A 17,325-nucleotide genomic window follows, 5' to 3' on the forward strand; every position below is an offset into this window, starting at 1 on the left:
CCTCCGTGCAGCGAGGGGCTTGGCAGCGCCGTGGGGCTGGCCGGGAGCATGGCTTTGGGGGGCAGCAGCGTGTGCCCTGCCGGGGGCCTTTCCCGCGTGAGAGCCCGCAGGGATGGGGTGCCACGGGGCGGCCCCAGGAGCAGAGGTGTCCGCGCTGCGCAGCGGACGCAGGGACATCCAGAGCACGTGCACGTGGCTCCGGGCGTCACCGTGAACTCATGGCGACACCCGGCTCCAGGTGTTTTGGGGTAACTCATGGCTCCAGGCATCTCACAGTGGCACACGCCTCCGGGTGTTTTGGGGTAACCCACAGCTCCCGGCATCCCCACAGTGACATGCTCGGAGCTGGAGGGTGCTGGCCAGGTGCCAGCGGTGCACAGCGCTGCCAGGGTCTGCAGAGAGCCTGGGCAAGTGCACCACTCTCCTGGGGTGTGGGGGGAGCCGGGCACCAGGAGTCAATGGCCCCAGCAGGGGCTGGTCGGTGCTCCAGCCTGGGGTGGGCAGGGTGGGAGGCAGCCATGCCCTGGGCACGAGAGGGAGGGCTGAGCGGGGCAGGGGGCTGCGCTGCAGAGGCGTGACAGGGGTGAGCTGGGCAGGACACGCAGCTGTGCTCCAGCACGGGGTCTGGCAGGCAGAGCCCACCCAGCCCAGAGCAGAGCTGCCAGCGCAGCTGTGGCAGCAGTGCCAGCCTTCCCCCAGAGCCAGTGTTGGGGACACCGACCTGCCATGCTGGGCTGGGCAGGGGCATAGGCAGGGGTCCCAGGGCCAGCTGGTCCTGGCCCTGCACCCCACTTCCCAGGGCTGTACCTCCAGTGTAGCTGAGCAGCGTGCAGTTTCCATCCTCCTTCTGTCCCTGAGTGCTGCCATCTGCTCGCCTGGGCCACCGAGCCCCTCTGCAGCCTGGCTGCTCAGCCTGATGTCGCACTGTGTCCCCAGAGCAGCCATGTGCCTCACCCCATGCAGCACGGGCAGCGCCTGGCCATGCCACTGGCACGTGCAGAGGTTCTGCCGCAGGCAGCTGCCTGCTCTGTGCACCCCTGGGCCCAGGGGGAAGACAGCGTGGGGAGGGAGCGTGGTGTGGGGTTGCTGGTAGGGGCTATGCCCCTGCCCCACAGTTTGTGTCATCCCTGGCCCATACCGCTGCCCTGCGGCCCTTGGGGGAGGCAGGCTGCTGCCAAAGTTGGGGTACAGCCCTCATCCCGCAGCCAGCAGGCCGGCAGAACCTCTGCATGTGCCAGTGAGGGAGGCCCATGTTTGGGGGCAGCACCGATTGCACAAGGAACCACGGTGCATCGCTTTGCTGGCCATGCAGCTCCCTTTGGCCTCCTTGGTGCCCCCCTCCCACGGGCAGACGCGGGGCTGCCTGCAGGCAGCAGTGCATGCATGGACAGACCCCCTCCCTCCAGGCCTTTGCCCCTTCTCTGGCTGGGACCTCGGTGCCCCCAACCTGCTGGAGTACGGTCCCTCCCGGGACACGTCACCCTCCAGAGCTTGGCCCCAGCCTTCTGCAGCCGGCTCCGCCAGACCCCGGGGACCCTCCCGGGGCCAGCTGCAGTGGGGACACTGGTTTGGCAGCAGCCTGGGGTGTGCGGACTGGGCTCCGGCCAGGGACGGACTCCTTTGTTTGAAGGCAGCCCTTCCCTGGGACAGTGCCACATGGCTGCTCTCGTCAGCGCTGGTGGAGCCTGTGCTCCGCGGGGGGACGGCTGCTGCGCTGGCGTGACCTCGTCCCTGCAAGAGCCGTGGTCACTGGGCGGCTCTGACCGCGGGGACGGAGTGAGGGCAGCCGGGGGGGCAGCGCTGCGGCCAGGCGCAGCTGGGCAGCCCCCCCATCCTGGGCCCTGTGCTGAGGGGTAACGCTGCCCACTGCCCCGCAGCTGGCCGGCACCAACAGTGCTGGCTGTGTGGCTGCAGGGCTGCTTGTGTGACAGGGTGCCATGGGCAGAGCAGCAGGACTGGGGATGCCCAAGGCCCCAGCACCCCAGAGCAGTGGGTGCCAGCCCCCCCGCAGCTGACAGCCCCCCAGGCTTCTGCTCTCATTAATGTTAAATCCAGGCAGATATCAGTGTGCCCGGCCCTGCCTCCCCCCAGCCCCTCTGTCTGGGGCCAGCAGCTCCAGCAGGACTGTTTTTCCTCATGGAGCAGGATCTGCCCATTCCCTGTAGCTAAAAAAAGCTGTTGGCTTGGCCCGTGCAGAGGGACAGTAAACCTCATGGGCCAAGGCAGCCTCCTGGCCACCCCAGCACACCTCCTGTCTCCTGCACACGATCTCGGGGTGCCCCTGGGGTGCGTCACCTCCTTCCTCCCCATGCCGGGGTCAGGCGGGGTGAAGGTTCCCCCGGGGAAATGGCGGCAGCTGCCGTTGCCCACAGCTGCCCGTCCTTCTCGGTCCAGCCGCCCTGAGTCACGCGCTGGCAATGTGTAGGATCACCCGCTTCTATGTAGGGAAAACCTGAGCCGGCTCCAAGCCTTGGCTCGGCAGGCAGCGTGTCCCCGACCCAGCTGTGCCTGGGATGGGGGGGGGCACGCCCCTTTGCTAGGAACGGGGACCACCACAAACCCTCCTGCTCTTCGCACCCCACACTGAGCAGAGCCCGGAGGGCGGTGGGATGCACACGGCGGAGGGAGGACACGCAATGCCTTGCGCGCCCGCCCTTGCCACCACGTCCCAAGGACCCCGGTGAAAGCTGATCCCGGGCTCGCCGGTCACCTTGTGCTTTGGCACCGGTTGCACCCAGCAAGTGGCATCTCCCTCCTCACCCACCCCGGGGCGGGGGGGCACCCTCCTGCTTTGCACCCCCCGGCAGGGCATCATCCCCCGTGGGTGTTTTGCAGATGGGGTTGCGCTGCGTGATGGGGGGGGATGAGGCGATGGTCCGGGGGCCGCCGCAGGACCCCGCGCGGGCCCCTCCGAGGCCCGCGCGGGGCCCCGCGGGGGGGCGCGGGCACGGACCGCCCCGGGGCGGAGCGAACCGCGTCCCCGCTCCGCCGCCACCGCCCTCGCCGTGTCCGCCCCGTCGCGCCCCGCCATGGCCGCCCGCTGCCTCCGCGCCGCCCCGGCGCTGAGCCGCCTGGCCCGCTGCCCCCTCCCCGCCGCCTCCGTGGGGCAGCGCCGACACTGTGAGTGGGGGTGACCTTGGGGTGAGTGGGGGGGCGGGGTGGGATTCCCTCGTGTCCTTGGGGACGGAGAGGGCGGCTGCGCCCGCCCCGAGTGGGGTTTTCACGCTGGGCTGGCTCGCTTTTTTTTTTTTTTGGGGGGTGGGTGGGTTGGAACTGCATCCGTACCCCGGCTTACAGCCGTCCCCGGGCGGGGCGTGCTACCGGTCACGGATCCACGCGGGGTTTTGCAGCCGGGTCCTGTTCCGGGGGAGTTTGCTCCCGGTCCTGGTTCCACGTGGAGTTTTGCAGCCCGACCCGCATCCAGGTTTGGCCCCTGGAAGGGTTTGCCGCTGGGCCCGGTTCCACGCGGCGTTTTGCTTGTACCCGCTTTGACCCTGGAGGCATTTGTTCCTGGTCCCGGTCCCACGCAGGGTTTTGCACCCCAGCTTGTACTCGGTTTGACCCTGGAGGAGTTTGTTCCTGGTTCAGGTCCCGCACGGGGTTTTGCTGCCCAATTTGCAGCCAGGTTTGGCCCCTGAGACGTTTGTTCCTGGTCCTGGTCTCGTGTGGGCTTTTAAAGCCTGGCTTGCACCCGGGTCCCGCCCTGAGAGGGGTTTGCACCCGGTCCCGGTCCTGCGTGGAGTTTTGCAGCCCAATGAGCAGCCAGGCTTAACCCCCAGAAGGCTTTGCCTCTGATCCTGGTCCCGCATCAGATTTTGTTGCCTGACCCACATCCAGATTTGGCACCCAGAGGGGTTTACTCCCAGTCCAGGTCCCATGCAGGGATTTGCACCCCAGCTTGCACCCAGGTCCAGTCCTGAGCGAGGGTTGCTCCTGGTTCCAGTCCTGTGCAGGGTTTTGCCCTCTGGTTTGCACCTGGGTCTGGCCCTGGAGGGGTTTGTACCCAGTCCTGGTCCTGGTCTCACGTGGGACTTTGCAGCCCAGCTTGCACCCAGGTCCCGCCCCGAGAGGGGTGTGCACCCGGTCCCAGTCCCGCTCCCACGTGGGGTTTTGCACCCTGACCTGCACCCAAGCCCAGCCCCAAGCAGGGTTGGTGCCGTGAACCGGTCCAGACCCCAGTGGGGTTTGTGCCCTGACCTGCACCTGAGTGGGGTTTGCACCCTGACCTGCACCCAGCCCTGAGCAGGGCTGGCACCCGAACCCTGCCGGATGGGAGCTCGCCGTCCCGGTGGGACGACTCCTGGCCCCACGCCGCAGTGCAGAGCTGTGGGGCCGCGGCCGGCGGGGCCCGGCGGGCGCCCCTAACACCCCACCGCCGCTCCCCAGATGCCGACAAGCGGATCAAGGTGGCCAACCCAGTGGTGGAGATGGATGGAGATGAGATGACGCGGATCATCTGGGCCTTCATCAAGGAGAAGGTAACGGGGTCCTGCCTGGAGAACAGGCGGGTGTCGCACAAGTGGCGCTGGCGGCTGCTGTACAGGGCAACAGGTGGTTGTTGTAGAAAGAACAGGCAGTCCCTGCGCACTGCCCTCCCTGTCTGTCCTCTGTCTGTCTGTCTGCAGGAAGCAGGTGGTGAGATCAGTGCAGCTTCCGGCAGGATCTGGAAGTGAGGAGGTCCCGGGGCGGGGGGACTGAGCCGGGGAGGGGGGCCCTTCCTGGGCAGGGGGGGACCATCCCAGGCAGGCAGCTGTGGCTGGGCTGGGGTGGGGGCCGGGGCTGGCTGTTATTGCGGTGCACGGTGCTGTCCCCCGGCTCTGACGCTCTCCTGGGACCCCCAGCTCATCCTGCCCAACGTGGATGTCCAGCTGAAGTATTTTGACCTGGGCCTGCCGCACCGGGACAAGACAGATGACCAGGTCACCATCGACTCGGCGCTGGCCACCCAGAAGTACAGCGTGGCCGTGAAGTGTGCCACCATCACGCCGGACGAAGCCAGGGTGGAAGGTGGGCAGGGGGCGAGGGGCCAAGCTCCTGCTGCAGCGGGGGTGGTGCCAGGGTGCTGAGCCCCCCGTGTATGCCTGGCCCCTCTGGGTCAGCCAGTGCCTCCCCCCCAGATGGCTCAGGTTTCTGGTGGGTCGGGGACTGCGCCACTGCCTGGGCTGGGGGCCATGGTCTTAGTGCTGTGCCCCCTGCCCTGGCCCTGGGGTGCCTGGGGGTGCTGTGGGGACCCTGAGGGCATGGCGCTGGGGACAGACCGGCTTCTGCCCAGTGTCAGTCATAGGCCTGCGCCGGCTGTCCCTCTCCTTGGCTGGCCCGACAGCGGGGCTCTGGCAGCAGCCCATGGCACAGAGGAGCAGGGGCGGGGGCTGGCAGGGGCCGGGCACTGGCCTGGGGTGACCGCTGGGGCTGTCCCTGGTGGGGGGGTCCCTGGAGGGCCTCACCTCTGCACACCCCAGAATTCAAGCTGAAGAAGATGTGGAAGAGCCCCAACGGCACCATCCGAAACATCCTGGGTGGGACGGTCTTCCGGGAGCCCATCATCTGCAAGAACATCCCCCGCCTGGTGCCCGGCTGGACCAAGCCCATCACCATCGGCAGGCATGCCCACGGCGACCAGGTGAGCCCCGTGCGGCGGCTGCCTGCGCTGCGGGGGTGTCCGGCAGCTCCTGCCGGACCCTGCCCGATGCTCTGCCCTGCCCCTTGCAGTATAAAGCCACCGACTTTGTGGTGGGCAAGTCTGGGACATTCAAGATGGTCTTCACGCCGAAGGACGGCAGTGGGGTGAAGGAGTGGGAGGTGTACAACTTCCCCGGCGGCGGCGTGGGCATGGGCATGTACAACACAGACGAGGTAACGGGGCAGGCCCAGGGCAGCAGGACGGGTCCCTGTGGGGTGGCATGACCTGCCATCCGTGGTGGACCTGGCCAGGCTGGCGGGACAGGGGTCCCACGGGGGTCCGTGCGCTTCCCTTGCAGTCCATCTCGGGCTTCGCTCACAGCTGCTTCCAGTATGCCATCCAGAAGAAGTGGCCTCTCTACATGAGCACCAAGAACACCATCCTCAAGGCCTATGATGGGCGCTTCAAAGACATCTTCCAGGAGATTTTTGATAAGTACGGACTTGGAGGAGCTTGGGCTGCTGGTAGGGGGAGAGCTGCGCCAGGGTGGGCTGGCTGCCCCTCCGGGGGCGGGGGGGCATTGCCCAGGTGTGGCGGTGGGACCCAGCCTGCGGTGGGCACGGCCAGGCGTGGCTGACACCTGCCCTGGGCTCCCAGGCACTACAAGACGGAGTTTGACAAGCTGAAGATCTGGTACGAGCACCGGCTCATCGACGACATGGTCGCCCAGGTGCTGAAATCCTCCGGTGGCTTCGTCTGGGCATGCAAGAACTACGACGGGGACGTCCAGTCAGACATCCTGGCCCAAGGTGGGGTGGTGGGAGGGGGTGCTGTGGGGTAGGGTCAGGTGGACTGTGCATGGTCACCTTCCTGGGGTTGCCCTGACCCCCGTCCCACCGCAGGCTTTGGCTCCCTGGGGCTGATGACCTCTGTCCTGGTCTGTCCGGATGGGAAGACCATCGAGGCTGAGGCGGCTCACGGCACCGTCACCCGCCACTACCGGGAGCACCAGAAGGTGGGTGCGCTGTGCCTGCGGCGAGGGGCCCGCACTGGGCTGCCCGTGGTGTGCTGCCCACGCCAGGCGGCTGAGCGCTCTCTCCGTGCAGGGGCGACCCACCAGCACGAACCCCATCGCCAGCATCTTCGCTTGGACGCGTGGCCTGGAGCACCGGGGCAAGCTGGACAGTAACCCGGACCTGATCAAGTGAGCGGGGTGGGGTGGGGACACCCCAGAGTGGGGCACGCTGCCAGCAGCCACCCCCGGCACCGACCACGCCAGTCCCAGCCGTGGTGGGGTCGGCAGCACAGGGGTGCCGGTGAGGTGCCGGCTTTGCTGGAGCCACCCACGATGCCGCCGTCCCCAGGTTTGCTCAGACACTGGAGAAGGTTTGTGTTGAAACGGTAGAGAGCGGGACGATGACGAAGGACCTCGCCGGCTGCATCCACGGCCTCGCCAAGTACGTGTGGTTCATGGGGCGGAGCGATGTGGGGCAGCCGCCTGCCACGAAGGCAGGCTGGCTGCGTGGGGTGGCCGCTGGCCTCCAGACAGTCCCTGGGGACTCGGGGAGTCTATTTACAGCTTGTAGGGTCAGGCCATGCCTGTGCTGGCCGGCCCCGGCTCTGACCCCAGCCGGGCTGGCTGCTGCCTGTGGCAGTGGGCGGGGAGGGACCCTCCCCAGCTGCGGGACCCCTCCAGCCCCTCTCTGCCCTCCTCCCCAGTGTGAAGCTGAACGAGCACTTTGTGAACACCACCGACTTCCTGGACGCCATCAAGAACAACCTGGACAAGGCCCTGGGAAAGCAGTAGGGGTGCAGGGGGGGGCCACCCAGCCCTGGCCCCGCTGTCACCCAGATGCACGGGGACCCAGCGCCGCCTCCAGCTCACCAACACAGCTCAGGAACAGTTGAATAATTTTTATAAGCAGTTTTCTTACGAGTGTTTTTAAAGCCTTTCTAGCAGGGCTATGTAGGACCAGGGGGGAGTCCGGGGGGGGGCCTGTCCTGCATTCATTCATGTACCCTCCCACCTCGCGGTGCCAGTAGCCATTAAACACCTCACCGGCCCACGGCGCGTGGTGGCACAGCTCTCGCGGCCTGGGCACGGGGCGGGCGCCAGCCGCAGGAGGCAGCCAGCGGCTAAAGAATATGCATTTATTGGAATTATTGCTAAACAACTCCTCAAACCAAGGAGATAAAAACCAACCAAAACACAGTAGGGCTTTGCACAAGGGGTGGCTGAACGCTCCACGTATGTGAGGGGGGGATCAGGGAGCCATGCGGCCACCAGTGCCTGCTGTGCCACCAGCACGAGACCCCCTGGCCTTGTCCCACAGGGCAAAGCTCAGTGCCGCAGCCGCCCAGGTCTGCTTCCCAGCACAGCAAAGACCCCCTCGGCTTGGCCTTGCCAGCCCACCCTTGTCCAGGACGTGGGGACATGCGCCATGGCTTTTTGGTACTAGGACTGAGGTAGTGTGGGGAAGCGGGGGGAGCTGTGCTGGCTGGGAGCATGGAGGGGGGCTGGAGAAAGTTGGAGCAGGGAATGAAGATGGCAAGGCTGGGGGGCACCCTGCCTTGATGGGGGCTGGGAGCCTGGGGGGTCTGAGGGGTGCCATGCCCTAGAGGCAGCCTGGGGCTTTTGGGGATGGGGCAGATGGTGCCCTGCCCCAGGGAGAGCGGTGGGAATCGTGCCTCTGCTTGCTCAGCCACCTGCAGTGTGCGCGGCAGAGGTCAGCTCGGGGGTCCCAGACCCTGTGCCGGGGCCCTGGCCGGAGCCCAGGTCCTGGGCCTGCTGCAGCCTCCCAGGAGATACTGGTGCCTGCTGGGACCCTGCCTGGCCCTGGGCACGCTGGGGGAAGCGCTGGGGGAGCGATGCTGCCAGCGCTGCCTGGGCCTCTGCCCTACAGCAGGGAGGCTGGAAAGCCAGGAGGGTGGTCTCACACCCAGGCTGCCCCAGCTCCTTTCTCCCCCACAACACCTAGGAGCAGAGGAGGCAAACAGCCATCCCAAGGGCACACCGCCCCAGTGAAAGCCTTTTCCTGAGCCCTAGACCAGCTCGGGGGGCTGAGGAAGGGTGCTGGCAGTGCAGGGATTGGGGCTGCGGTTCATTAGCGTGGCCCTGCTGGTGCTTGGCTGCCCCAGGGGTGGCAGGACCCCCCGACCCCAGTCATCAGCCCCCTCCGAACACCAACACAGCCCCCGCCGCTCCCCGCGCACAGACCACACACATTACACAGGTTTACAAAGCACATTGGTTGAAGGAAACTGAACTCATTGAAAAGATAAATCCAACCACGCGGCACATCTGAAAAAAATAAATTACTTTCAAAATACCATCATTTGCTCAAGTTGAACAGGGTTTGCCTTCCTTTAAGTACAGCGCTTGCTACAGCTGCTCTATTCTCAGAGCTGCTGCTTCCGCTAAGCTTTGCCATTAGTTTGTAAGAAAATATTCTGTTTTGTATGTGCCCCATGGCCTCGCGCAGGTCGCCGCAGCTTTCCCTGTGCCAGCCCGCAGCCGGTGCCAGAGCAAGTAGGACAGCTCTCGCCTGCCCAGGGGACGGGGAAGAGCAAGAAGCGCAAACCCACATCCTCCCGCAGGCAGAGGGGCTTCTGCCCCACAGGGCGCTTGCAGGGGAAGCAGGGGGCTGGCCAGGCTGCAGCCCCAGCCGTGGGGGAGGACCCAGGAGGTAGAATAGTTAGTAATGCTCATCATCTTCTGGGACGTGCCTTCCCCTGCCTGCAGCTTCAAGTACGCTGGACACTGCAGTACAGGCAAGGGTGAAGACAGGCAAGGTCCTGGCTTGCCACCACCCAGAGGGGCAGGCAGGCAGGAGCAGAGCGAAGGGAGGTCAGCGATGGGCAGGAGAGCCGCAGGCAGCCGGTGCACCGCTCCGTGCTCCCTCTCTGGGGGCGGTGGGGAAGGAGGGAAGGACCCCAGCGACGGCGAGAGCTCCACAGAGGCTCTGCAAAGGTCTGGCAACAGCTTGAAGCTGCTGCTGCAGCAACTGCTGCCCTGTACCACCTCCAGCTTCTGCTCCTGCCTTCACCCCAGCAAAGGTTTTTGGACATCCCTGTTTTCTCCTTCACCAAGCTCAGCTGGAGCCCCCCCCTCTCCAGGGGCAGTGGTGCAGGTCTGGCTGGGTGCCGCAGCCCGCCAGCAGCAGCTGCTCTTACCACGCAAAGTCCACACAGGTCCCCGGCAGCCTCCTCCAGCCTTGGCTACAACATGTTGTAGTACGCTATCTCCTTCATGGCCTGCTCAGTCAGGGCGTGCTCGTCCGGAGCGTTGCCCACCCCTCCGTAGCCGTAAGAGTTCTCCTCCTCGAAGTCGTCCATCTCCTGCTGCCCGTCCAGCTCAGCATGGTCGGCCCCAGCCAGGTCCATCATGGGATCTAGGATTCAGCACAGGGACACCCGATGACAAACCTGCACGAAGGTCCAGGGCCAACAGCCCCCCTCCTCCCCAGGCTGCTCGAGCTTAGAGCCCAAAGCTCCCCAGGAGCTATAGCTCTGCTTGAGCCAGGCCACTTGTGGGGGTCTTCAGAGGACCCCCAGCCGTGCACCGCAGCAGGGATGGGTTGCCAGCAGAACAGCCCCTGACTGGTGCCTGTGCCACATGGCGGGGGTCTGCAGCACCTGGCCCCACGGTGGGCCCGGGGGAGGTGAGGCAAGGACAGCAGCCCAGGAAAGGCATCCTACCAGCACCATGCCCATGCTTGCATTCCCTGCCTGCGCCGCGCTGCTGGGCACCAGCCTGGGCTCGGCCGGGGTGGGAGCTGTCTGAGGTGGGAAGAAGAGAAAGGGGCAGGAATGTGGGATCCTGCTGGTTTCTCCCAGGCCGTGCTCAAGGCGGGCATTGAGCTGCTGGGGAAACTGAGGGGGTGAAACAGCCAGAGCTCCCCTCCAGCTCTGTCCGCATGACACGGGTGGTCCCGCTACAAGACTGCTGATGAGGCATCTACACCAATGTGGTGCAGAAACCTGCGGCAGGAGCATCGCCTGTCCCCTCAGGTGCCTTTGGGCAGGTGCAGAGGGGGCAGCTGGGGCAAAACCAGCGGCATTTACGCCCCACTCTGCAAAACCCTTTGACCAAAATCACAGTCAGTATCAGACAGCACCGCTCTGTCCAGAGATGCCAAAGCCTCAATGGCTCCTTGGGGAGCTATTTATTTTAACTTATTTATCAAGAACTTTATTTGTATTTGCACCAAGTTTATTAAGCTTACTTGGCTCCCACTCAGTACCTTCCCATGGCCCTGTGGGAGGATAGGTGCTTGAGGACAGAGGGAAGGCTGGGGAGCTGTGGGTGTCACCACGCAGTGCTGGCAGGATGAACAAGCCGAGGGCAGCCCTCAGGCAACAGGACACGTGCTCGCTGGAGCCGCTGCGGCACAGCCCAGCTCCCAAAGCAAACAGCCGAGAGCCGGGCGCTCCCAGGAGCAGCCGCATCAGGGAAAACCACAGCGCCCAGTCTGCGATAGGCAGCGCAGGGACTGGCCACAGCCTGCACCCACCTTGGCTGTCCAGGCTGATGTCCATCACCCCGTGCTTGACCTTCATGTGCCGGCTCAGGTTGCCCTTCAGGTTGAACTTGCTGGAGCAGTAGGGACACTTGAAGGGCTTGCTCCCCGCGTGCAGGTGCATGTGGCCCAGCAGGTTGTACATGCGGTTGAAGGACTTCCCGCAGACCTGCGGGCAGCATTCCCGGGGTCAGCGAGGGCCCTCCCGCTGCCGCCCCCGGCAAAGGGGGACAGCGGCAGGCACTCGCCCGTGACGGACGGTGCTGCCGCAAGGATGCGTGCGGATCTCGCTCCTGGGGTCCCCCATTGCTCCCACCAACTTCTAAGAGTAACGAGGCCACTTCCCTCCCGCCCTCGCCTCGCTCCCCTGCAGTGGGAGGCCTCAGGGATGCTGTGCTGGCATTGCTGGGAACTCCAGCACATCAAGCGCTGGTCAGAGAGAGGTACTAATTGTCCTTCTCCATTCGCGGTGCCCATGCGCTGCCCGCAGCAGCTGCTCCCAGCTGCACAGCTCTCAGCAGACACGTCAGGACGAGCTGTTTGCCCAAGCGAACAGAGGGAGGCATCACAAAACTGCTTTCCCATGACTGAGGGCTCAACCCAGCCTGGCTGGGTTTCTCCTGAGCGCAGCACACCAGCGCCCATGCTAACGCCCCTGGACCCCCGACGGTACCTTGCATTTGAATGGCTTCACCGGTGAGTGCACAATCATGTGGGTCTTGAGCGTCTGCTTCTGCACAAACGTCTTGAAGCAGATGTGGCACTGGTAGGGACGGACGCTGGTGTGGATCAGCATGTGCCGCTTCATGTTGGCCTGCAGGGTGAACTCCCGCCCGCACACCTCGCACTTGAACTCCTTCACGCCCTGCAAGGGATCCGGGGAGCTGAGGGCAGGGGGCAGAGCCGAGCCCCAGGGCGAGCAGCAGCAGGCAGTGGTGGTGGGGACCAGCACACAGCGCTGCCAGGGCGGCTCGGGGGCCCCTGAACACACCCTGCAGGAGCTGGGAGCACACGAGCGGTGCTGGGCACGGCACAGAGCAGGGGCCTGTGCTCCAAGGGGCATGGGATGGGCTCCTTCTGCTAAGCTGAATTTTGGGGACTGTCAGTGGGCTGGACCGCAGGAACCTGGGCAGGGGGGAAGATTTACCTTCATCAGCTCATCTGCACCTTCCCCAGAGCATCTCCTGCACCCCTCTCCCTGCCCCTTCTGCAAGTGCAGAGCAGGAACCACTGAGAGCCTGGGGCCATCCCCACGCTGCCCTGGGGGGTAATTCCCACTGGTCCTGCAGGAGGCAGGGTCCTGCCTTGCCCCCAGATACCATCGTCTCACCTGCACTTGGAATGCATTTGCAGCACTTGGAAAACCCAGTATCAGGTCAGTGCTGCTGGAGCGAGAGCAGCTCTGCAAAGCAGCACCCACGGGAAGGGGCTGGCTGGGGAGCGCGGCCGCTGTACGGCAGCTGACCCGGCACGGGTATGTTCGAGGGCCCTGCCTGAGCCCGGCAGCGTGCGGGAGGTGGGCTGCGGGGAGCGTGGCTGGATGGGCTCTGTAAGCCCAGCTGTGAGACCCAGCTCTGCTCTCTGGCTCAGGCCAATTGCTCCTCCCCTGGAAAAGGGCAAACCCCTCGCTCACAGCCCACCAGCAGAGGATGCAGCAGCCTGTGGCCAGGGTCCCCCAAGTCACCCTGCTGCAGTAGGTCTGAGCCCCCCTCCCTGAGGATGGAAAACCCCAGGAAGAAAGAGGCTGGGCAGCCCCAGGGCCCCTACCCGTAACGATGCCCTTTCACTGCTAATCAGTGACCCCATGCCAATGCCAACCACAGGCACCTCTGCCCACCCACACCACCCGTCTCCCAGGGCTGGGCAGGACTCTGGGGCACTGGGACACCCCCCTCCCCCAGCACCCGCATCCAGAGCTAGTACATCTCCTCCAGGCACGGAAAGGGCAGCACCCCTGGGGTGCCTGACGCACCTTGGACCCTACCTTGTGAGTGAGGGAGTGCTGCTTGAGGTGGTGGATCTGGCTGAACTCCATCCCACACTCGGTGCAGACAAAGGGCCGGACGTTCTGGTGCTTCAGCATGTGGTTCTGCAGCTGGCTGCGGTAGTGGAAGGACTTGCTGCACTCCAGGCACTGGTACAGCGTGGGGCCCTGGTGCGTGGAGAGGTGCCGCTTCAGCTGGGTGAGCGTGGAGAAGTCCAGCCCGCACTCCACGCAGACGTGGCAGCGGCCGCTCTCGTGCTTCACCTCGTGCGCCTTCAGCTCGCTGGGGTAGGCGAAGCCCCGGCCGCAGAAGCGGCAGCTGTAGGGCTTGATGTCGGTGTGCAGCAGCATGTGCCGCTTCAGGTGGCTGGTCTGGGTGAAGGCCTTGCTGCACACCTCGCACTTGTGGGGCCGCGTGCCCTGGTGGGTCAGCAGGTGGGTCTGCAGGTGGCTGGGCTGCTTGAAGAGCTTGTTGCAGTGCGGGCAGGAGTGGGGCTTGATGCCGTTGTGGCCCAGGATGTGGGTCACCAGGTTGTACTTGGACGTGTAGGACTTCTCGCACATGCGGCACTGCCAGCGCTTCTGGCGGTCGCCCGCCTCCACCAGGTAGGAGTCGTCGATCTGCACGTTGATGTCCAGCCGGTCCAGCTGCGCCTTCTTGTTGCGCTCGCTGGTGGCACCCGCCGCCTCTGCCTCCAGCTCCCCTGGCTCCTGCCAGGCGAAGCCCTGCTCGCTTTTCACCTGCTCGGGGGACACCGGTGCGGGGGCCTCTGCCTCGCCAGGGGACGGGGTGCCCGCCTCGAAGGCGCACTCGGTCCGCAGGGCCCCCGCAGTGCCACCCTCCACCGCGCCGGCCGGGTGGGCGCCCCCGAGGCGGCGCTCGGTGCCCTCCAGCTCCTGGCGCGCGCGCCGGCGCAGGTGCCGCAGGCGCCGGGGCTTCCTGCTGAAGGTGCCCAGGTCGATCATCTTCATGGCACTGCTCTGCACCGTCTGCTCCTGGCTGGGGTCCGGGAGGGGGGGCGGGCGGCTGCGCTGCTGCTCACCCTCCTCGTCCCCAGGGACGGACACTGCGTACAGCACCTCATCCTCTGCCTCCTCGCACTTGACCTTAGGCACTAGCCTCACAGGAGGCCGCTTTCTCCTCCGGGCGTGCTTCTCCAGGGAGGACTCTGCCTCCAAGGCATCATCCTCCTGCCCGTCCCCCGGCGCCTGCCCCTCATCCTCCAGCCGGCACTCGCCCTCCGGCTCCCCGGGCTCTGCTGCGGCGGTGTCTGGCAGCTCCCCTCCCAGCCCTGGGAAGAAGCCAGCGGGGCTGACGGTGGCCCCGAGAAGCTCATTCTCAGACACCAAGCCCAGAACCGCAGCCTGCGCCAGGGACAGCACCACCACCGCGTCCGTCTGGGTCCCGCACTCGGTGAAGCGATCCATCTCTCGCTGCGTGCCTATGCTGTCATGGCTGGGAAGGGAGAGAGATGGCCGTTAGCCCTGCTGGTGCCCCTGCTGCCACACAGCTGCCACTCCATGAGGGGCTCATTCCAGCTGTCACCACCCCTTTCCTGATCACCGTCCCCAGCAGACCAATGCGGGCAATGCCAGCGCGGGTCCCCAGCACCATGCACCCCAGGACATGGGGGTGGTGCAGCCCTGGGGGTCTCAGCTGTTGGGGGGGGGGGGCTGGGGACCCAGGCTGCAGAAGGAAGCTCTGCTCCATGTCTGCTGTTGGCCTTTCTGGCTGGGCTATCAAACCCCGAGGCTGAGGTCTGGCTCCTCGCGTGCCCCAGAGCTCCCTGACAGTGACTCCTGGGGACAGGCGCCTGTGCCATTTGGGGACCAGTCAAGAAAGCTGAACATGCTGCTCCTAGCAGGAGGAAGAAGCAGCAGTGAAGGGCACAGGGAGCCCAAGGAGCCAAAGCCCAAACCCTCCTCACTGGGAACTTCTAGAAAGCGGCCAAACTGCCAGGCTCACAAGCTCAAGTCAAGCACATGGCAGAGGCTCCGTTTGGCTCAGTGCCGGTGTCTTTGGCATCCTCACCCACAGATCCGAGCATCGCCGCAGTGCGGGAGGCAGCTCAGGGTCTGGGTGTGCTGGCCCCAAGCAGGCTGCGCTGGTGCCCGGGGAGCCCCCTCACTGCTCCAACCTCCCCTGCCCTGCAGCAGCCCAGCTCCAACTTCACCTTTCCTGCCTGGTCCATCCCGCTTGTCCAACAGCCCTCTCTCATTGCCATGGCAAGTGCCTCCTCTCGCCTTTGCTTTTGCTTTTATTAACACCTTTCAGCAGCACCGTTTTGTCCCAGCAATAAGCACGCCCGGTTACAGCAGTATTTCTTCAGGTTTTATAAGCGGTTGGCTTCCATTCCTCCTGCCTCCCACTATCTGCAGCACTACTGACCTGTACAGCCTGCTTATGGAGTTATGGAGTCACTTGTAAGAAGAAGGCTAGAGTTATCTTCCTTGAGAGGTGGTCGATGCTCCAGGCCTGCCAGTGTTTAAGAGGCATTTGGACAATGCCCTTAACAACATGCTTTAATTTGGCCAGCCCTGAACTGGTCAGGCAGTTGGACTGAATGATTGTCGTAGGTCCCTCCCAACTGAAATTGTCTATTCTATTCTACACCCTAGGCTAGCTAAAATCCCAGTAAAGCTATGGTTCTCCAGAGCCCCAGTGCAAATGCAGACAAGCAGCAGCCAATGCCGTCCCCCACAAGGCTGCAAAGGTTTAAGAGTCCTCTCCCTCCCCCACTGACCCCCTCCAAGTGCCCCCCTAAGTGTTCATGCCCACGTCAGTGCTGGGGCATTGGGCACCACGTGCCCGAGTTACACAGGGAGGAGGCAGGGGACATGGACAGGGTCAGAGGGGAACTGACCCAACACCAGTGCCACCTGGGGCACACGGCGAATGGACCACCACTGGTTTATCACTGCCCAGACCCTTGGGACCCAGAGACACATCCCCACTGCCCTCTGGTGGGACTCGCAGCAGGATCCAGCAGGACTCTAATCCTGACCTTGTGCTATTTAACTGTTCCATCCACTTTCAGGAAGAAGGCCAGATAACTGCTCGCGGATGACGCACAGTGATGCTGACTCGCGAGGGGAGGCGCGTATTGTCACGGGACTCACTGGCGGGACAGCCCGCCTGGGCGCGCTGGCACCACAAGATCCCCTGAGCAAGTCAATCTGATGGAAAAGAAGACCAAAGGAGAGGGACGAGGGCACAGAGGTGGCTGCAGGGCACGAGGCAGCAGCCTGGACCTGCAAGCACTGCGGAGCCTCCAGCACTCGGGTAGGGAACCTGCAGGAGCGTGCCAGAGCCCGCCGGAGAGGCGGCACGAGGAGCGAGCAGCGCTGCCGTTCACTGCAGCCAGCGCTGGTGATGACTGGGGAAAAGGCGACGGTGGAGCTCGTGTGGGAGCAGCACACGGTGCCAGCCAGTTTGGGAAATACAGACTTGAAAGGTCAGGTAGACACCGAGCAGCTTTGACTAGAAGGACAAATGACCTTTGCTGGAGAAGCAAGGAGCGATAAGCAAGGACAGGGGAGCGCACCGGGAGATCACAGTGATACCATGGTATCGCCACTGGGTATACGTGGGACCACAGCAAACTCACAGGGCTGCAGTTTCAGCGGCAAAAGTCAAAAGACAAATGAGCAGAAACCCCCACCTTCACATCATGCCTACGGGCAGTTGCCGCTGGCCTCACCCAGCGGCTGCCGGGCCACTGCTGCTGGTTCTGCAGCAGCACCAGGCGTGGAGCACCCCAGGTCAGTAGCTCTGCTCCTGAGCCTGGGGCAAACCAGCAGCTCCCTGTGCTCTGGTGGTCTCCAGGAACCCACCAGCCTGGAGAACAGAGCACAGGGCACATCCCCACTGAAATGGTGTGACTGGTGTGGGAATGGCTTAAGGGAGGGACAGGGCCCCTCCGAAGAGCCAGCCTTCCTCACCAGGCAGACGGAGCCTGCACCCACCCCACCAGCACCAGCCCTTTTCCGAGAGCTCAGGGGCAGCCGGCCAGCAATCTGAGGAATTGCTGCCATAAATAACCCAGGAATCTGGGGTAGCAAAGCACGAAGGAGCTGCTGCACCGAGGAGAGCGGGGCAGACACCACCGCACCTTGGGGAGGCTGTTTTGCCATCCATCCCCAGATCCCTCCGGCTGGCGGGCGCAGGGTCCTTGGCGATTGAGGCTGGGAAACAGGGAGGA

At 64.6% G+C, this 17,325-nt stretch overlaps 2 protein-coding genes across 4 annotated transcripts in view; one reads left to right on the forward strand and one right to left on the reverse strand.

Moving 5' to 3' along the window:
- Nucleotides 1-2,962: 2,962 nt before the first annotated feature.
- IDH2 (isocitrate dehydrogenase (NADP(+)) 2) lies at nucleotides 2,963-7,547 on the forward strand. The gene is made up of 11 exons (XM_064455941.1): nucleotides 2,963-3,120; nucleotides 4,387-4,478; nucleotides 4,842-5,007; nucleotides 5,460-5,620; nucleotides 5,710-5,853; nucleotides 5,979-6,115; nucleotides 6,278-6,429; nucleotides 6,523-6,635; nucleotides 6,727-6,824; nucleotides 6,985-7,077; nucleotides 7,340-7,547. The coding sequence occupies exons 1-11, from the start codon at nucleotides 3,030-3,032 to the stop codon at nucleotides 7,425-7,427; spliced, it is 1,335 nt and encodes a 444-aa protein (XP_064312011.1). The 5' UTR covers nucleotides 2,963-3,029; the 3' UTR covers nucleotides 7,428-7,547.
- Nucleotides 7,532-17,325, reverse strand: part of ZNF710 (zinc finger protein 710) — a 34,942-nt gene continuing 25,148 nt past the window's right edge. For all 3 annotated transcript variants that reach the window (XM_064455939.1, XM_064455938.1, XM_064455940.1), the window contains exons 2-5: nucleotides 13,124-14,579; nucleotides 11,813-12,004; nucleotides 11,134-11,308; nucleotides 7,532-10,011 (exon numbers count right to left, since the gene is read on the reverse strand). In XM_064455939.1, coding sequence (XP_064312009.1) covers nucleotides 9,839-10,011; nucleotides 11,134-11,308; nucleotides 11,813-12,004; nucleotides 13,124-14,551 — 1,968 coding nt within the window. In that variant the 5' untranslated portion in view covers nucleotides 14,552-14,579 and the 3' untranslated portion in view covers nucleotides 7,532-9,838. The remainder of the gene's footprint in view (nucleotides 10,012-11,133; nucleotides 11,309-11,812; nucleotides 12,005-13,123; nucleotides 14,580-17,325) is intronic.

The sequence above is a fragment of the Phalacrocorax carbo genome, chromosome 7 (assembly GCF_963921805.1).
Source record: "Phalacrocorax carbo chromosome 7, bPhaCar2.1, whole genome shotgun sequence".
NCBI lineage: Eukaryota > Metazoa > Chordata > Aves > Suliformes > Phalacrocoracidae > Phalacrocorax > Phalacrocorax carbo.

What these genes read in the sequence shown, in the direction of transcription:
- IDH2 (XM_064455941.1), top strand. Translation starts at nt 3,030, where the DNA reads ATGGCCGCCCGCTGCCTCCGCGCCGCCCCGGCGCTGAGCCGCCTGGCC. An exon ending in GTCAGACATCCTGGCCCAAG is followed by an intron (nt 6,430 to 6,522) that starts GTGGGGTGGTGG and finishes GTCCCACCGCAG; the next exon opens with GCTTTGGCTCCCTGGGGCTG. An exon ending in ACTACCGGGAGCACCAGAAG is followed by an intron (nt 6,636 to 6,726) that starts GTGGGTGCGCTG and finishes CTCTCCGTGCAG; the next exon opens with GGGCGACCCACCAGCACGAA.